General features: G+C 39.5%; 1 protein-coding gene across 6 annotated transcripts in view; it reads left to right on the top strand.

The window, feature by feature from the left end:
* Positions 1-21,373, top strand: part of E(bx) (nucleosome-remodeling factor subunit NURF301 E(bx)) — a 464,290-nt gene that overhangs the window by 17,455 nt on the left and 425,462 nt on the right. For 5 of the 6 annotated variants that reach the window (XM_068230140.1, XM_068230142.1, XM_068230143.1 and 2 more), the window contains exon 2: positions 20,212-20,372. In XM_068230140.1, the coding sequence (XP_068086241.1) occupies positions 20,212-20,372 (161 nt within the window). Of the gene's footprint in view, positions 1-20,211; positions 20,373-21,373 lie in introns of those variants that run through there. The other variant, XM_068230144.1, reaches the window with a different exon arrangement.

Here is a 21,373-nt window from a genome sequence, read left to right as displayed (position 1 = left end):
CAAAACGAGAGTTCCTCGCGAAACGCGACCGTCACGAAAATGTGAGACAATGGATCGTCTCTCCTGCACTTTCTACACTGCGGCTAATTATCACTGTCTATATTTTGGTAGTGAACTTTGCGATAATATAATCTGCAATTAACTCTGCATCAGTTACTTTATTCCACTGCACGACTGAGACACTGTTTATTGGTCTTATTAACCATACTCTGTTAATGATATATTCACATGGCAACTTTTAAGTACAATGCTCGGAGCACATCGAACAACGTCCACCTCATGTCAGTATCCACAATCAGAATTACACTTCTACACTGTCCAAACTGCCCGATCAGAGTCGTACTTCTACACTCTCCAAACTACCCGATCAAAGTCGCACTTCTACACTCTCCAAACTACCCGATCAGAGTGACGCTCTCCAGAGCTTGGGGTGCTAAGGAAACGTAGGTAACGCCGTTGCAACTATGGGATTCCCGCTTGTCTAGACAAACCACCAATCAGAATGCTTGCCATTATAATGACACAATATCTATTATAACATATTCATAAAACACAGTTCAAATAATATCAAATCTCTTCCTATAATTTTTATACCGTATTCCTGATTATATTTCACTTATAGACCTGTGGAAATCCGCCAAATAACAGAATTTATCTCAAGCAACTGTACACGTTGGTCAGCCTGGGATTATGACTTCACGCTACGTAGACTCTATGTTTGCCATATCCTCACGTTCTCATTGGATGAATATTTCGCTTGGTCAGCATCTTGTACATGTGCCGAGCTGTGCCAACGCTTGGTGACACTAAGCCATTCTCACGGTCCCGAGGAAGTATTGGGCAATATCCAGCGACTTGATGTCTCCATCGACTTCCGGTCTCGGCTACCTTGCGATTCTTTGCTTTACCATATATGACTGCAATTTAGATCAATAAAATTTATATATTGTGTCAAATAATAATCCAAGTATCTCTTATGGGCCATCAGGATACGGCTCAGTATGTTAGTCTGAGCTTCATAATCTTACCAACCAGTGACATTTAGCTTGATGTGCTCTAACACTGCATTATTGGTGTTTTTTCTTTTTACAACTTGCTTTACATCGCACCAACACAGATAGGTCTTATGGTGACAGTTGGTGGCCTTTGCAGTCCATCGTGTTTGTAAGAGCCTTTGCAACAGCAGGGCTCAAAAGCTTGTTTCAGCGTCCAGCTTTCATAACCGTACATGAATAATGGGAAGAAGATCACATGTACTAATTTGTATTTGTTAGCTAACGTTATACCTTTGCTCTTCCAGATTGGGGACATAGTCCTCATAGCATTAGCGGGATATCTATCTGATAGAAGTGACAATGGTTTCCTGGAAGTATCTTCGATTCACTTTGATATATTTTTTTTTTCAATCTTGCATATCATTAACTTACCTGCCGCATAAATGTATCCTCTGACAACCATGAACCCATGTGGGGAAACTGTCGCGGCTGTGTTGAACAAAGCAGCTGTGATCCTTGGCATCAATGCTTGGTGTGTAATTGCCCAAAAGTGACCACTACCTGTGAGATGCTTCATCGATTGGTGACACGTCTTCCATTGTGACCCCTTCAGATGCTTTTCATACAGTTTTCTGCAGTACGTCCCTACATTCTTCAATGTGGTGCGGTAGAAAGTGGTGTTCACGAATCTTCCACATGCACCTCAGGCTGAGATGCTTATGTATGGTTTTGCTCACAGTTGAAGGTGCCAGATGATATCTCTGGGTTCTATCACGTTGGGTCGGTGGATCCTAATTGGTAAACCCACTGAAGCACTATGGGAGACTTTTCTTTGGAGCCTTCTGCTTTCTCGTTGGCTAATGTTATGTGTAATGGGCCAAAACTGCTTGTCATTGTCACCCCCAGAGTTAACCCATTCTCCCGACAGTTTTGCTGTTGTTGTGTACAAAGCATGAGCATGGAAAAGGCCCTTCTCTAGACTGTTGCATTTTGGCGCCTTTTTATGACACTCACATCTACAAGGTCAGGCACAACACTGCTCGGTCTCTCACCAAGTGGCAGTAGTGTTATAGATGTACATTTCCTCTGACTTGCTCGAAATTTTCTGACCTGCAGTAAACTCTCAATCATTTAGAGCTGTCACCCTGTTTGTAATTAAACCATTTCAAAGAATTTGGAGATTTATTGAACGTCTCCCTTGGTAAATTATTCTTTTCGTTTCCTCTCAGTGTTCCTCCTAGGACCTTCTTGATGGGCCACCACCCTGCCATTTTTATAGACCACCCGACTAACATGTGCTACTTACATAATATTTATACATACGAGTCATGGGGTGTCAAAATGTAAATACTGTAAAACTGTTTATTTAAATGATAAATCTTCATTATTGTCAGCAAAATTGCATTCGTTACATTGGACTTTAAATGTCCAGCTTGACTATTACGCAGCGCTGTGTGCAAGCGATGTCGATTACGTGGAACGTCACAAACCTGTTTGGCACTCCACAGCAACCGAGTGGTAAGCCCTGGTGCTACATGTAATTTAATTAATAATTATTATTATGGTTCCACTTATTCAATACAATAACACTTAGTAATGCATTTTTTGCTAGTGGCTTTACGTCGCACCGATACAGACAGGTCTTATGGCGACGATGGGATAGGAAAGGCCTAGGAGTAACATATGAGTAACAACACAGTAAAGGTTTCCACCTATTCAATACAAAATATATTCACAATATTTTAAAATTACTTGGAACTAGTTTCGACCCATCTAGGGGTCATCATCAGCCACATCAAAGCAAAGATCACTCTTGACGAAATCCTAAGAACATGTTAATTTTAACAGTAAGATTATTATGGAATAGTTAATTTTAACAGTAAGATTATTATGGAATAACAAGTGATTGTGATAAATGAAAAGAGATGTTAGTATGGGACAGGTGAGTAATAGTAATAAATATACAAGGAATATACATAAGAGGTTTGGAACAAAGTATAAAAGGGGGCTTAGTGTTGTAAAAATTATATAATCATGGAAAACAGTAAATCCTTATAATGAAGAATGCATATAAAATTATATATGGCTTAGGAAGAGTGGAGGTGGTTTAGGAGAGGAAGAGGGCTTAAGGAGGGGCTGAAGGGTGCGGGAGAAAGGGTAATTGTCTCGGAAAAGTACCTTTGATTAAATTTAGGATTGAGTTTTGGTTGGCTGCATTATTGTTTCTGAGGAAAGTGATAAATAGATCGAAGAGTATGTTGGGTTTCTCTGAGATTTCATTGAGATTGTGACTGGCGTTAAAGTATTGGTCTAGGTGTATGTAGTAATTTTCCATTATGTCGAGTAAAGAGCCCTTGTTTGCTAATACGAGGATGTCCATGTCTTAATTAACCCTTAATTAAGGCCTAGGAGTGGTAAGGAAGCGGCCATGGCCTTAATTAAGGTACAACCCCAGCATTTTCCTGGTGTGAAAATGGGAAACCACGGAAAACCATCTTCAGGGCCACCAACAGTGGGGTTTGAACCCTTTATCTCCCGGATGCAAGCTCACAGTCGCGCGCCCCCAACCGCACGGCCAACTCGCCCGGTGCACTGGGTTTTAAATGTCTTTAAAATCTTGATGTGAAGATGAATAAATAGCTCGATGTTAAAGCTTATAATCGTATGTTCGATATATTAAGATGCAAATAGCTAATTGCCTTGTTATGCAGAAACATAATTTCACCAACATAGAACAGGACTTGCAAATACTTGAAATACACTAGTGTCCAAAAGTTAGGCATAATCACTAAACGAGGCCATACCGCCTGATAGGAATGTCAGACGGATTGCTAAACAAACGGAAGCTGATTCACACACCGTGTCACACAACTTCTCCAAAAAATCAGTGTCAGAAAGGTTCTGATAGCTAAGGTACACCTTTGACAACAACTATCGAAACTTGGCGGTGTCTTCCACAACAAAATATGCTCTTAATAGGGTGTATGGTTACCCCTAACGGCCACACATGCTTCGCAACGACGTGGCATGCTCTCTGTCAAATGGTCCAAGAGCTCTTGTGGCAGTCGATCCCATTCCTCCTAAAGGACTATACGAAGGTCTTGGAGGGTCCTTGGTGGAGGCTGACGGGATGCAATTGCCTCCCCAATGCATTCCAGGCATGTTCTGTAGGATTCAGATCTGCAGACCTCGCTGGCCAGTCCATGCAGTGAATGTCTTCCCCAGCCAGAAATTCATCCACCAGCTCGGTGCGGTCGGGCATTATCGTCCATTAAGAGGGAATCTGGACCAACCGCACATCTGAAGAGTCGAACCTGTGGTCTCAGTACATCATCCCTGTATCTCCAAGTGTTAAGTGTTCCTTGGACCACCCATGAGGATGTGCAGGTCTGTACTGCCATTTGAAATGATGCCGCCCCACACCATGACGCCACCACCACCATACTGGTCCTGTACCACGATGTTCCTGTGGTTGTATTGGCTACTTGGTTCTCTCCAGATTAATGTGCGACTGGAATCGTTCTGCAAACTGAAGCGGGATTCATTTGTGAAGAGCACATGCCTCCATTCATGGTCCAGTTTCGATGTTGACGTCTCCACAGTAAACAGGCCCGTCTCTGTGCTGTTCTGGGCCACTGGTACACAGTTTGCCGGGAAACGGCAACTCTTGATACGGCTGCAAGCTCCGCTGACAATTGTCTTGCAGGTGCACTCCGATTTCGTCAGGCGGTTAAGGCCAGATATCGGTCGTGCTGTGGGGTGGTTACCCTTGATCGACCTGGTACTGGCCCCCGACTAACATTTCCTGTGTCTCAAAATCGTCCCCAAAGCCTGGAAAGACACTTTGTGGCACATTCAAGGATACGGGAACTTCGGTCTGTTTCTGGCCTGCTTCCAGGCGGCTGAGTATCCTACCCTGCAAAACGGGGTCCAAATGGTGTTATTGTGCCATTATGTTGTAACGTTCACCACGAGGCTTCACTCTGCTTGCTATAACAGGGCAAACACGACTGAGGGAATATGGGACGAGGCCTCCTACTTAACACAACCGAAAATTGTTACATTCATCTTGACCAGTATTTTATCCTAATTTCAATTTAAATGAATTTCAGAGAAACCAAATATTCTTTTCGATTTTCTTATCTTCATTTTTAAATTCAAATTCGATTTTTCACGCCTTGCATAGTACCTATCCACGTCTTTTGCCCCCATTACCTCATCCACGTGCCGCGCCTTAAATTCACTGCCCCTTTCCTCCTTTCCCTCTTCCCCACCTTCCCCTTCCCCTCTCCCTTTCTGCTCTTTCCCTTTCCGCTCTCTTACACATTTCCAAATTCAGTCCCTCACTGTATCACGTTGTGCAATGTGAGTTATATATTATTTTTTTCTCGATCAATTCATTGCTTTTAAAATGTTTCCCTCACCTAAATTGGCTTTTATTACTGTAATTATGTCTTTCTATTTCCACATCGAACTGGGAATTAAAATCAACCATGGTTCAGAACAATATGACCTTCAAATTGATCTCTTCGCCACTTCAAGAACTATTAATAATCTTGACCATAGTGGCCGGTATTTGATCCGTATTGACTTGATCACAACAAATATGTAGGTGGATGGTCCGTCTAGTCAATACTAAATATTAATTATTTATATTAATTTACATAAGTCTAGTACATGTTTCGGGAATCTATATACATTCCCTTCATCAGCTAGTCAAATTAAAATTCCTGTACATAATAAGACCTAATAAAAAAGGGGGGGGGGGCATTAACTCGCGGTTACTCGCATGGTGAGCGCGGCGCTCACCTTCGTACTATATTGCTTCTTGTTGGAATGTTACAAGACCTCCAACTTTGAAACTCCCTGTACCTTCCTAACAGATTGTTATGAAGGGGATGTGCCAGTCACTTTCATTATCTTTGAAAACAAATACCCGCAATTCATTATTAGGCACGGTAGTGTATGTTTGGTGAGCGGTGCGCTCAGTAGCGAGTAACTGTGCTACTTACATTTCGCGCCTTGTAATACGTCAGGGTTTGTTTCATGCTTGTGTTTAATGTGAAATCTTTATACTGTGACTGTTGTTAGACGATATATACAACTTACAATGCCATCCACTAATCATATACTTTCGTGGTTGGCTGAAACGGAGGAAAAAGTGCTCTTGAACAACGAAACTGAAAGTAATGAAACAGACGAGGTTTACGAAACTGATCATAACTGTGTTTCAGAGTGTCTGCAAGTTTTGGGAAGGAGAGGAAATTTCGTTTATTGAATTCTGTGAGATCAGTTTAAATGGCTTGTTTTACGGCCAGTTGCCCTTCCTGACGCCAACCTTAGTTGAGGAGCTAATAAAGATGAAATAAATTATGGTGAATGAAGTTGGCTAAATAGGTGGAAGGAATCGGCTGTAGTTTATGAATAGAATCTGCCCCGGCATTTGCCTGGACGCGTTGACAGAAAACTATTCTCAGAACAGCTAACGGTGGGGATCGAACTCGCGCGTCTCCCAAATGTAGAGCTGCCTCCATAGCCATTCCACTCGGCCGTGTTCCTAAATAAATAACTATCTCAAATTGACATATTAAAAATACCTCCAACTTTATACGGGCATATTATAGCCTTTAAACGTAAAGGTGAGCGCTCCGCTCACTAGCGAGTAACAACGCACGTAAAGACCTAGCGAGTAATGCCGGGTTAAGCAATCCAAAACTATTGCTTGTACAACTTAACATTTTTAAAATGAAAGTGTGGATGCATGGAATTAAATAGTTTTGGATTGCTTAATGCCCCCCTCCCCTTTTATTAGGTCTTTTTATGTACAGGAATTTTAATTTTAATTTGACTAGCTGATGAAGGGAATGTATATAGATTCCCGAAACATGTACTAGACTTGTGTAAATAAATATAAATAATTAATATTTAGTATTGACTAGGCGGACCATCCACCTACATATTTGTTGACTTCAAGAACTACTTGAGCATTTATCTTAAAGGTACATTCATTTGTCAATTGTGATTCTCAGTTGTTCTAATACTGCACTCTGTTTTACTTATTTCTCTTCACAATGGTGTTTAATTTCAATTTTTCTGCATAACAAGACAACTAGCTATTTGAATATTAATGTATCAAACATACAAAGATTTAACAGCGAGCTATTTATTTATCTTCACATCAAGTTTTTAGAGACATTTAAAATCTAGTGCTTTATACTCAAGTGTTATATAGCTCCACGCAAACTTTCGTCTTGAAAAAATCTCTATTTCTTCTACATTACTTGTTATTCATCTGTATATTGCTTTTATCTTGTACCTTTTGAACGATCGGCTGATGATGACCCAGATCAGGGGTCGAAACCGGTACCATTTGTGATCGACTTGTGATGTAACCTCGCATTACTAAGTATTATTGCATTGAATAGGTGGAACCATAATATATTATTAATAATTTAATAGTAATCTCAGTTCAATATGGACCAAAAATTAAATTCTTATCTTTCAATGGTGTTACATAATTATGAACAAGCAGTAGAACGCTAGAAGTTAAAAATATTCTGTTATGTCTTGTTCGTGATAACAACACCAAAATAGTTCAGTTTTGTAGATTTATGATATTAGCCTCCGTGGCTCAGGCGGCAGCACGCCGGCCTCTCACCATTGGGTTCTATGGTTCAAATCCCAGTCACTCCATATGAGATTTGTGCTGGACAAAGTGGAGGCAGGACAGATTTTTCTCTGGTACTTCAGTTTTCTCTGTCTTTCATTCCAGCAACACTCTCCAGTATCATTTCATTTCATCTATCATTCATTAATCATTGCATTAGAGGAGTGCGACTTGCTTCGACAGCCAGCACAATTCCTATCTTCACCGCTAGATGGATGCTTAATTCATTTCTGACCTAGTCAAAAGACTGGAAACAGTGTGTGTATTTTCATGATGTTTGTCCAATCCTTGTCCCGTTTCTCTATAGGGTCGGGTGTGAGGTGAGATGAATCTGTCGTGGCGGGTGGATGACATCAACCTCATCAGAGGACTTACCGAGATGAAATGAATGACGTGATATATGATAGTAGAAAGGAGGAGGGTGAAACTCGGTGCCAGCACGTAGCCTACTCCTGTTGAATAGCACCAAGGGGTCCGCTCACGGCTTAACGTCTCCATCTGACGGACGAATCACCATCAACAGCGTCATGTCCCCTCACTCCATGTGAGCACTGCGGAGAGGTTTGGAATTTAATCCAGGCTTTTGGAACACAATCTAGTGATTAGAAATTGTTTACCACTACCTCCCCTACACTACTGGCCCACAATCTGATATTTTTTCGACCAACGGGACTCAAACTGGCTAACCTCGGTGTCAGACCGTTTAGACTTCAACGCCTTAACGATCATGGCCATCAAGCGGGCTTGTATTTTCATGATGTTATTGTTAATGCCTTGAGGGGAATCTATTTAAATTTTATCATAATTACTTTTTTCCCTGATTTTTCCCTCCCGGCTGCTCATTCCTGCCACCAGGTGATGAAAATTTCTGTGGAGAGCACTGCCTCTTCTTATAAATGTTTATTGGGTCCAATTTTTAATCTCTTGAATTCCAGTTTTTATTTCATATTGTGAGTTTTCCTACTTTAAAAAACTCCATTCCAGCTTATTTGTCTACTAATGCCATTCCAACTATCTCTCACTGTCAGCTCAGAACATACTGCTTAATCAAGCAGCTCGTCTCCTTTTGAGCCCAATTGCTCACTGTCCTGTAACATATGTATCACTCTCAAGAAAATTCCTCGTGGTTTGAAGCGATAAAACACAAGTGACCTTGAAAAAGGCCGATCTTTGTGCAATCCTTTTGGGCAGAGACTGGTTGTGGAAGGATCAGCCATCAGCACATTTCATTGCATCGTTTAATGTTGCTCAGGGTACACCCGTTGGCTGTTCATTTCTTGTAGGCCGTTCATTTCTTGTAGGCCTATGTCTATAATTGCAATATCTTGATTTATCAGTTTCATTTTCCGTATTGACAGTTATCGTATGTTATAGACAAGAAAGTTTCCACCTTTTCAATACAAATTTATTTATGTAAAATTCAATCTACAGTACCGGTTTCGACCTTTTTACACAACGGTTATCCTCAGCTGTACACTATTACCTTCACATAAGTCAAGTTTTTTGAATAGCCTTGTCCATTATAAAATCATGATATAGAGTATGTCTTACGTTCTAATAGGGCATACATAAAGTTAAAAATGACTATATATACATCTAAAAAGAATGAATCTTTTTAGGCCTAAAAATCGTATAGGTGAATTATTATTAAGTATACAGGTACATTATCATTTCAAAATATGTGGTACATGTTGACTGATATGTTAAAATATACAGTTCATGTTGAAATCTGTTACAATAAATAGGAACACTTTGTTAAATTGAGTTTGGTGTCTTGCATTCATCGAATTTTCTATATTCAGTATGAATGGAGAATGTCCATGTTTCTTTCGTGAGCGGTGCTCTTATTTAGTTCTACTATAAATTGTAATTATTCATTAGTTGGATAAAAGTCATAGTATAGAGTATGTCTTATGTTCTGATTGGCTTAAAGTTCGAAGTGGCTATATATGCAATCTAAAATGAATGTGGATGATCTTTTTAGGCCTAAAAATCGTGTAGGTGAATTATTATTAAATATACAGGTACATTATCATTTTTTTAAAAATATGGGGTATATGTTGAATGACATGTTAAAATATACAGTTCATGTTAGAATCTGTTACAGTAAATAGGAACACTTTGTTAAATTGAGTTTGGCATCTTGCATTCATCGAATTTTTTATATTCAGTATGAATGGAGAATGTCCATATTTCTTTCATGAGCGGTGCTCTTATTTTAGTTCTACTATAAATTGTACTTATTCATTAGTTTGATTGATGGACTTCTTCAATTATTGATGACAAGTCAGTAGTTATGTGCAGCTGTGGTCAAATATTGCCAGAAGTATAGGATCTAGTATATTTTCCGGTGAATGTCAAATGCAGAATAGTGGGTTTTTTCTGGTCTATATTTGCTGTTATGTGTTATTGCTGCCGTGGTTGAGATGTGCTAGATACAGCCAAATGTATAGGTTCATCATGAACTGTGTATTTTAACATATCAGTCAACGTGTACCACATATTTTGAAATGATAGTGTACCTGTATACTTAATAATAATTCACCTGCACAGCTTTACTTTTGTTAACACCTTCAACCGTTGAGTCCAGTTCCCTTTCCTACACACGACATTGCAGTAAGGATCCCTAACCTTAAGAAAAGACGTGATTTAATTAATGTGCAAAAGGGAGGGACGAAAACTAACCTAACTGTAAAATATTTAACACCCTGAGTGGTAAAACATCCTACCAAAATATATACACCTTGAATCACAAGCGACCTCATGACCATAACAGAACACTGTGGGTCAGAACCACACACCATAAAATCACAAGAATGGCAAATAAACACAATCAAAGAAACAAAAACATGATGTCATATTATCCAGGTCTCACCAAGAAAGCATGCAGCATTCACGCAACTCTCGTTCACTCAAAGCCTCAATAGAAAAAAATAAGGAAACATAATTTTACACTTTAAGTAACACATCCTATTCAACGAAGGTTCCTGAAATAAATTACATGACACAAAAGCAATCAACGTGGATTCCTGAAATAAATTAGATGACACAAATTCATAAAAAATAACAGAGGAAGCTTTAACTTTCAACACATAATTCAACGTTGGTTCCTGAAATACATCACTTGACAAATGTTCCGCAGCGCGGTAATATCATGAAAGTAAAACCAAACAAAATGCCGCGATATAAAAACATTTTGTCTACTGCAACACGTAGTGACATGGACAAATGCCAATAAAATCATCGCGAAGCACAGGCTGCTAAAATAAACTCTCCTCGGTATACACACATATCACCCTCGTCAATACACGGCAAATGACTCAAAAATGGAGATTCAGTCACCCAAAATAATGCAACAATCATCAAAACACAGGGTCCAACCCTTTATTCACGCTGCTCAAAAGTCTACCCGAGGCAAGTCACACAAACACGAAAAATGCAGACCTTTCAAATGAGGAACGCGTCCTCTTACTCAAAATCACACTAAGCCATATCACATGTCCTAAAGTTGCCAAAACTGAATAAGTATATAAAAAGACATCCTCTAACATTCACTCGCATGAAAAGAAACAAGACTGTGCTGGTCACAAAAGCACTCACGTTCGTAAAGTTAAACATGAATAATACAATAATGTATTTTAGTGTACCATTTGCCACCGAGGTAAACACCTCATTTGCAAATAAAGAGATTTTGATTTGATTTTTTTATACAGTGGCCAACTCTGTAATACTATCATAATCTGAAACTAAGAAATTTAAATATAGACAATCAATCATGTCTGAAAATCTGAAAGTTACTGAAATATCTCAATCTTACAACTCGAGAAACTCACTTTAATAATAATAAATTTGACAGAAAATGGATTCTAATTATTCGGAATTTGAAATACGAAACTGAGTTCGAGGAACTCATTAGGCAGACACTAATTTATGCACATCTTTATTCAAAATGATCACGAAGCTGACACTATCAAAATTTGTGGATCCAAACTCCACCATGTCACACATCATGCAAGAAGTATAGGCTCCTAAAATAAACTCTCCTCGGTAGTCGCACATATCACCCTCGCCAACACACGGTGGAATGACTCAAAAGTGAAGATTCAGTCACCCAAAATAATGCAGCAATCATCAAAACATAGTCCAACCCTTTATACACGCTGCTCAAAAGTCTACCTGAGGCAAGTCACACAAATATACTTTAATCTGGTCCTTCCTGACTTTAACAATTTAGGCCTAAATTCTTATTTTCATTTAAGCCCTGAGACGTACACTATGTCTCAAACATCAAAGCAAAACAAATCCAAATAAATGAGGCAAAAAATAAGAAACAGACTCATAAAAAGATGTTAACCACTCAGCCAATAACTCTGAATAAAAATGTAAGAAAGCAAGCTGCGACCTTATGCAATTGGTCCACATTTACGTTACGATTATATTTACATTAACAAGCTTCCTAACATTTACTTTAAGTAGGGCTTAGTCCTTCCAAACAAAAGCTAAATTTACTGAAATTAAATATTAAAAGTAACATATCCCCTTTTGCAAACTGAAAACACGTCCACACTCATATAATTACATTGAAAATTCTGTACTCATCTATTTCGTTGACTTATCAGCGCCAGCCTTTCAGGACAGCCGGCACCCCATCATTTTAGCCAGCCGTATCAGAAGTGGTGCCTTCAGTAAAGAACTGGAACAGTCCTTGGGTCTCAATTCTCCTGGCGTTGAAGTGGTGATCTTGTAGTCTCCGTCACTGCTTCTGGATGTTCTTAAAACATCCTCTCGTCCATGACGTAGAAAACTAGGTCATGATTAACCCACCAGTTACCAGAATACTACAGCTGGGGTAATTTCCATTGACCGTGAAACCAGTCCCCATTCAGTCATGGAATAACTTTCCTTATCTACCTATAATCCTGTAACTAGATCAAATATTGCCCATTTAAATGCTCGACTGGAAATTACCGAGTTTGATGACCTCGTTAAATCTGTTTACTGCGGCAAGCTACTAAACATTGAATGACTATCTGGAAACTGTTCTTCCCTCCGGAAATTGAAAAATGAAAGCCATTTTCAAAAGGTTAAAATCTTGAATAATTGAAATGCAGACTGAGCGTCTTAAATCAAAGTTCAAGTCCCCACACGATCAAGAGACATAAGTTCTGACCTGCACTCACGCAAAATAATACTTCTCTCGATGTTACCTGCACAGAATCTCGCCGAATAATAGGGTAGCTAGTTTACGCACTCATCGGTTTTATTAATTCATCCTCTAAGACGCCATTGTATTCTCGATCGGGGCCATCACTCGCATAGACCAGTGCCTAGCCAAATTGACTGCGGCTCTATAATTTCATTGGTTCAACACATCTCATACCCGACTCTTACTGTCGAATGTAGATGTTCCTAGAACTTAATAAAATAAAATCTTTATTCTTTCGAATAGATGACTGATTAATTAAATGAGCACTTGAATAATTGCTCAAGATGCTTTCTTGAAAAGGAACCGTAGTAGATAAGGGAAGCACATAACTTCCTGATGGTTTCCAGTATGCAGTGGTCGATGGGTCAATCTGTCCCAGTAAACAGGCTGTATATGCTGATCCGAATTGCTCTGCATTGGGATTATTTCTGCTTCCTCATCTATTACATATGGATGAGAAGAGTAATTCTAAATTGTAGACATGATACAGGCTTTTGGGCTTATGCCGTGTCAAGAAAATAAGGTGCAATTCTTTACATTTCGCAGAGAACTGTGCTCTATGTCATCAGAAGAAAATCTCGACTGTCCACGAGAAAGGCTTCTTAAACAATGAGCTTTAAATTTAGACATTATAATAGAGGTTGAAATGGTACGTTCATTTGTCACCAGGTGGCTCCCTGAATGCGGTACAGCACTAGCGTTTGAAGTGGAAGCTGTCAGAACCATCAGAATCAGTCTAAGAGGGTCACTTAACATGTGTACGTAACATATGGCATTGACACAAGCCTGGAATGAAACATCTAGCGATGAGGAATGTACGAATTTGGAAAACACCGAAACATGACAACATTGATTCTAAATTGTTTGTACTGCCTTGAGCAGCTAACATCTGCTGTCATTAACTAAACGCTCGACTCTGGAGAGAAACAGTACAAGAGTTGGACACATGCATATTCGTAATGCTCTTCAAAATGTTCTGAAGAGAGAGTACCTGGCTGCTTGGGATACCACTTATCTCCATGTTTTTCACCCACTGCCTAGTGGGTATTTTAGTGGAAATCTGTGACAAAAATTTGTGCTTTACAGTGGCAAATATTTAGAATACACTAGAGTCCCATTAATTCGAAAGTCCGGTTAATCCGAACTGAAATATACATTTTTAAAAATATTCTCCTTATTGAAATGAAAGTACATATTATAGAATGAGGATTTACTTGTATTTTATTAGTCATATTTTACTAGAATAACTTAATGTAAACATAATTACACATCATAAACCATCAATCATTGGTCGTTTATCTTTTAAAAGTCTGGTAGTTTATTTTGTCGAAGATGCAGTGTTGAACCAGCGTCTCATAAACATCACATCAGTGGGCGTAGCAGCAGAGTGTTGCTCGACGTTACGTACAACAAGTTCTAACTTGGCCACGGCATCCGAATGTGACACTAGTTGTTCATTGTGGTCTTCTTCGTCGTCACTCTGTTCCTTATCAACTCCAGATTCTTTCTCCACCGCAGCTACAATTTCTTGGCCTGTTTGTAATTGATGACAGTCAGCTTCCATCCACTCGCTAATGTAATTTTCATTGTCGTTTTCTCCTGTACGGATTCTTAACTACCCTACTGTAATTTTATACAGTATTTTATTAATGTAACTGCTAAAGAATGGACATTTCTAATCACAGTATGTACTATACTGTATTGTAGAAACTATTTTCCTCAGATGGTTGAATCTAACTTGACAGGTTCGATCCTGGCTCAGTCCGGTGGTATTTGAAGGTGCTCAAATACATCAGCCTCGTGTAACTAGATTTACTGGCACGTAAAAGAACTCCTGCGGGAGAAAATCCTGGTACCTAGGCGTCTCCGGAAACCGTAAAAGTAGTTAGCGGGACGTATAAACAATAACATTATTATCAGAAAATCTTTTCCGGTTAATCCGAATGTTTTGTAAATTCGAACAGTCTCCGGTCCCAATTAGTTCGGATTAATGAGACTCTACTGTCTATTTAAATATAGCCTTCTTATAATAGAAAAGAAATTAACTTTTAAAACTCAAATAAGATACACAATCTTATATGAAATCTTACCTTGTAAAAGATGCTGGAAGTGTCGTCCTTCCTGGGTTATACAGGCATTGTTGCTGGTAACCACATTCTGGCTGATGCAAGTGAGTTCTGCCACTGTAATATTTCTGATTTCATTTGTAATATTTTCTTACAGTTCCTCCAATGTGTAAGGATATGTTTGATACACTTTTTCTTTCAGTTTACCTGACAAGTAAAAATCTGTGGTAGAGAGATAAATGTACACCCCTAAGCAACATCTTCTGTTAGATCTGGAGAACGAGGGGGAATAGACCACTTTGTCTGCAAACACTTCCAAGGTTATAAGAAAGGAATCTTCTTCTGAATGCGCAGGGGCTGAATGTTGTTGAAACCACCCACACAATATTTCTTCTTCCATTAACTGATGGAAGAACCGTGTCAGAATGTCATCTTGCTACCTCTCTGTATTTACTGTCATCTCGAAAAAATTAGGCCCAATTATTTGTCTTGTACTAACAGCACACAAAACACCAATCTTCCTATCATAATTATGGACTTCATAAACATCATTAGGATTTTCTGCACACCAATAGCAAGAGTTATGCCTGTTCACATTACCATTAAGACGAAACCAGGACTTTTGCTTACAAAAATACGGTGTTGCAATGATAACTGCCTCACTGGCTGTGTGGACCTTGTTTCAGGCCTTGTACCACTTTTCAAATTTCATGGCAGTCTGGAGGTGGCAGCGAAACACACTAACCAGTACACCACAGAGGCGGACCAGTATTTGAGATGAGATTCAGACTGGCAACTCACTTGCCAAGTCGAACACGTGCAGGCTGCTTGCAAGGTCAGGAACCATGCGCGTCTCTCATACTGCAGCTGCTGTAGCGCAGAGTACAAACACTGTGCAAGTCTCCGTTTGCAGATAGCCTACACGTTTTCTATTGATTTATGTCAGGGGAGTTCCCTGGCGACTCATAAGTTACTGAAGAATTTCTTCATTTTTTTTGAAGTATGGCAAGGAGACAAACCCTGCTGAAAAATTCCATCACCATCTGGAAACCTCTTCTGCAGCTCACCACTAACTCTCCTTTTCAGTAGGCCCTATATGGATATTTTCTTTCTTTCTTAAACTGTTTACCGTCCTGGGTTGGTTTTTCCCTCGGATTCAGGGATGGATCCCACCTCTAGTGCTTCAAGTTCAGGGTCTTGGAGCGTGAGGCTTTAGGTCGGGGAATACAACTGGGAAGGAGGACCAGTACCTTGCCCAGGCGACCTTGTTTGCTATGCTGAACAGGGGTCTCGTGGGGGGGTGGGAAGATTTGAAGGGATAGACAAGGAAGTGGAAGGAAGCAGCCGTGGCCTTAAGTTAGGTACCATCCTGGCATTTGCCTGTAGGAGAAATGGGAAACCACGATAAACCACTTCAAGGCTGGCTGAGGTGGGAATCGAACCCCCTTCAGGCTGAGTGTGCCTCGTTTCAGCCCTTGTAGCACTTTTCAAATTTCGTGCCAGAGCTGGGTATCAAACCCAGGCCTCTGGAGGTGGCCACGACTCACACTAACCAGTACACCACAGATCATAGGTTATGAATTTCATTGTGGTCCGTATTGACAATCACTATCAAAGGGTAGAGAAGGGTCCACCTCTTCAATACCATTGATTAGGTATTCGTGGACCCTTCCATACTTTTTGATAGTACACCATGGTATTGAATAGGTTGATTTAAAATAAATTTCTTCTATTATTATAAATTAAGATTCTTTCAATACGGAGAAAATGATTTTCATTAGTTGTAATAGTACACCAGAGAGTCGGGCCAGTATTTGGATACACTAGTCAGATTTCATCATCCCATCGAATTATGCGAAGGGCCCCGGTCCTTGCAAGAAACACCCCCAAAACATCTTCACAAGTTTTTTAAATATTTTTTTTATGGTCGATTGCAAATTTGTTGAAGTTGTTGGCTTATTCTTTGCTCGGCGTACATAGTCAACTCCTGTACTTCAGAGTGACTGCAATCAGATAAAAGACCTTTCTTCCAGTGTTCCATTGTCCAAACCTGACATCTGCGTGTCCACGGTGTTTCCTGCACATTGTTCCTGTTAGAAGGTATTTCTTTACAGGTTTGCTGGCTTTCTTTCCAGCTGCCAGAAATCTATGACGGACATTAGAAACATGCAAATTCAGTCCCCCCCCCCAAGTTTGCAAGCCAAATCCACAGCAGTGAGCATGAGGTTTGATTTGCTTCCCCTGAGGACAAAGCGTTCTTCAGTTGGCATCGTTTTCTTTTTTTTTTTCCCCTTGCCACAGTTTTCCTTTTTTTTTCAGTGAAGTTGAATCAGTTTGTTGTGCCAAGGAATAATAATTCTATTTGTAGCGCCGAGACTAACACCAAATTTGGTGACTAACTCTCCATGTTATGGAAGTATGAACGACTATCTCTGATATGGAGTCGGGGATGAGGCGAGACGAAATTATTGGCTGCATGCGCCTCCTGACGCCATCGTCATTTGAGGAACTAAAGAAGATTAAGTTAATGATGGTGGATGAAATTGGGTAAGGAGGTGGCTATGCTAGCACACTGATGCGGCTTCACAGCAAATCCTGGCATAGGGCCTACTTGGTTTCCAAATAATAGTTTTTATTCTTTTGTTAGTCCTATCTCCTTTTATTAGCAGTATGTGAGTATTTGTCCAACCAGTTTAGCCCATGCGCTTTGGCGTGCTGGGTTAGCTAACTCGCAAGCTCAGGATTAGGAGATAATGGATTTGAGTCCTACTATCGGGGAACCCATTAATGGTTTTTTGTGCTTTCCATTTTCACACCACGCCTATGCTTACCTTATCAGCAGGGCACACCAAATCCTTCCAACTCCTTGTATCCGTACCTACTTCTCTTAGCTGATACTTGACGCTTAACCCAATAAATTTGGCATAAAATTTAGCATATTTGCATTTTATAAATTGACAACATTCATTGTCAACAATGCAAAATTGCCAATGGACATTTGGCCAAGGAGTAAATAGGAATAGGAAATAATTATAGGAATACATGTTCACGAAAAACATTGATATATTCGTAAAATTTTTGCATTTCAGACTGAAAGATTAGTCATTATCTTCATAATTCATGAAGAAAACTCTCCGATAACTGGTATAATAACATAAAAATATCTCGCAGTTATTCCACTTGCACCCTGCTGTAGAACAATGAGTGCCCCCTTTTTTTTTTTTTTTTTTTTTTTCAATTTGCTTTAAGTCGCACTGGTGGTGATGGGATAGGAAAGGCCTAGGAGTGGGAAGGAAGTGGCCGTGGCCACATCCCGAACATTTTCCTGATGTAAAAATGGGAAACCATGGAAAATCATCTTCAAATTTGCCGACAGTGGGGTTCGAACCCGTTATCTCCTGGATGCAAGCTCACAGCTGCGCAGCCCTAACCGCATGGCCAACTTGCCCATCCTCTCATTTCTTATTTTGTCCCTTTTTGTTTTCTGAATCGTAGTTCTTAAGAACTTCATTTCTACTGCTTGTAGTTTGCTGATATTTGTGTTGGTGTGTCGCATTTGTTCATGGTACCAGTTTACACAAAGTTAAAACTTTATCTTAAACAATGTTTAGAAATGTTGGCCGAAGTTATGTGGTTAATTAGAGGTCATCAGCGGTTTTATAACACACGAGGAATAAATGTGAACTGAGTGACACACTTCAGACTTCCAGTCCAACAGAAGTTGTTTACAAGTGGTCATTATTAGACAGTAATAATTATTTATCTTAACTAGTTATGAGACGCTATGGCTGAAGAAGTCTTAAATTAGACGAAACATGTACCAAAGAATGTATAACATAATTTAACGTGGAATGTGTTCTCACTTGTAAAGTGAAGTGTGTTGATTGGGTGGACCATTAAACCTAATACTAGTTCTTAATTAACCTGTATCAATACAGATCAGTATGATGAAGTTTGTAAATTGCAAAAGTGGTCAGTTTACCAAAACTTTTATTTGAATTTCACATCTGGTATTTTAAATGCCGTTATATATTTTAATGTGTGTTTTATGTCTTGTGATACTGTGTACACTAAGGGATTTCAATGATTGTACATACATTGTATAACTTACCAATGTTTAGAATTATAAGGCTGAGGATGACCTCTGGTTGGGTTGAAACTGGTCCTTTAAATACTGTAGTGAAATGATCTAAAATCTCTTTTGTCATTTTACTTATAGTGTATTGAAAGTTTAATATCCTGATACCTGTTCTGATTGCATGTCAGTACGGATAAAACATGAAGTTCTTAGCTTATGATATGTTCAAAATAACTGTCTGACATTTGTGTATTTTAATAAAATGATTTTAACTCAATATAACACATATCCTTCTAAGTGAGCCGAATGGAGTATGAGGAAATGGTCATCCATAGTTTTATGATTTTACAATACTTAGTGTTTATACTTTAAAATAAAGGAACATATTTTGTCCCTCTTGTTGTTGACATCTTCAGCCTTACAATGAACAAAAGTTATATGGTAAAGATACGAGCATATGTAAAATGTTATCTTAAGTAACCTTAAAATCAGTAAAGATATTATTCTCCCTTTAAACTTAGAAGTATTTTTTCATTATATTGTGTGTTATGATAATATAATAAAGCCTTATAGAATGAAACATAACTTTCAAAACAGCGAGAGTCAGTGAAAGGGGCGTGGCACTGCCTATTATTGGCAACATTGTTTGGGTATGTTTGTGTATTTTCTGTAGTTGTGTGCTTTGCCTCTTAACTGTCAGACTCCAACTCGTCAGAAAAAAGGAGAGTGAGGAAATTATAACTTCCACTGGAGGTCAAACATAGAAGTACATCTCTATAGCACAGTTGCTTTATGGGGGATTCACATCAGACAGTCGTACAGCACTTCTTGTATTATGATATTTTTATATTCACTGCTCCTTTAGCAGGTTAGCAGTCTTTATTTGTTAACACAGTGAGATTGTGCAGTCAGTCTGCCACTGCCAAGAAGCACCTTGGAAAGGCGTGCCAGTTCATCTGATGAGCCCACATGTAGTGCGCACACACGCACACACAGACACACGGCCTAACAGCGCAAATGCTGGTACTATTGCTGTAATTTTTCGATCTGCGGCCATAAAAGCCTTCATTGGCAGAGTCACATTCTGCCCAGCCCTGTTCTTCTTTCCAATTTTTGGGTGTATTATCATTTACGTTTTGTCATTTGCCGAGTTAGATTTTTCTGTACGTTTGATGATAATTTATCCTCATGATTTGCAGGAAATATCCACTATGACGACCATTGTCGGATATGTCATCGACTCGGAGATCTGCTGTGCTGCGATTCGTGTCCTGCAGTTTTCCACTTGGATTGCGTTGATCCTCCCATGTCGAATATTCCTGAGGAGGATTGGCAGTGCAGTGTGTGTAAAGCGCATAAAGTAAGTGTTTTTTGTCTGTATTAGTAGATAAGTTAACGGGCTCTTTTTCAGTCTGTAAGTGTCTTATATAATATTCACTTTTTGATGGTTGATGTAATTTTGTAATATACGAATGGGTTGTTCTCAAATTCATGTGTGAAGTAATGTGGGGATGGATAATATACCCTAAAATAAGAGTCCCAATGAACATGTGCCCTACAGTCAGTCATTTATGAGCTACAGCTGGTGTAGTTGTTAGCTGGAATGTGGGGATAGTTTGTACAGAGGGGTCCAGAAAAATGTAGACACTCTTTGATAGTTAATATCTGTGGAACAAAATGATATATCATTGCAATTCTTGCATGGTAGCGTAGTCCATTGTTTTCTCAACGAGCGATGAAGGTCACATGAATGGCGTGACAATCTTGGCGCGCGTTTTCCAGCAGATGACAGTGCAAAAATGAACGAAGCAAGATCGTTCTTTGAGCAATGCAAGGCCGTATTGAAGTGGTACTGAAAGTACGAAAACATGATGGAGGTACAACGGCAATGGCGTAATGTGTATGGAACTCAGCCACCAACACGTACAACAATTTATTGTATTCAGGATAATTTGAAGCCGATGGTACTGTTGAGAATGTGCATAGGAAAAGGTCTAGCCGACCGAAAACATTGAGTCCAGCTTCCAGCACTGTTGTGTTGCAACATTTTACTAGGTCACTTGGCACCAGGGTGCACATGAAAGTGGGGTAAGCTGATCAACCGTACGACAAATTCTGAAGGCTGCGAAGTGAGAAGTGTACGTTCCAAGCTCGCTGCACAATATCAACGAGGACGGCCCAGATTGAAGGATGAAGTACTGCGAATGGTTTGAGGGCATGCTTCGTGAGGATGAACGGTTTGCACGGATGGTTATCTGGTCTGACAAGCCATAGTTCAAACTGAACAGTACTGTAAACTGCCACAACTGCATGTACTGGACTCCTGAAAATCCTCACGGTCACGTGGACAAATATGTTAAT

Source organism: Anabrus simplex, chromosome 13, assembly GCF_040414725.1.
Source record: "Anabrus simplex isolate iqAnaSimp1 chromosome 13, ASM4041472v1, whole genome shotgun sequence".
Classification (NCBI taxonomy): domain Eukaryota; kingdom Metazoa; phylum Arthropoda; class Insecta; order Orthoptera; family Tettigoniidae; genus Anabrus; species Anabrus simplex.
The sequence above is the reverse complement of the archived record's forward strand: the minus strand, read 5'-3'. Positions and strand labels throughout refer to the sequence as shown.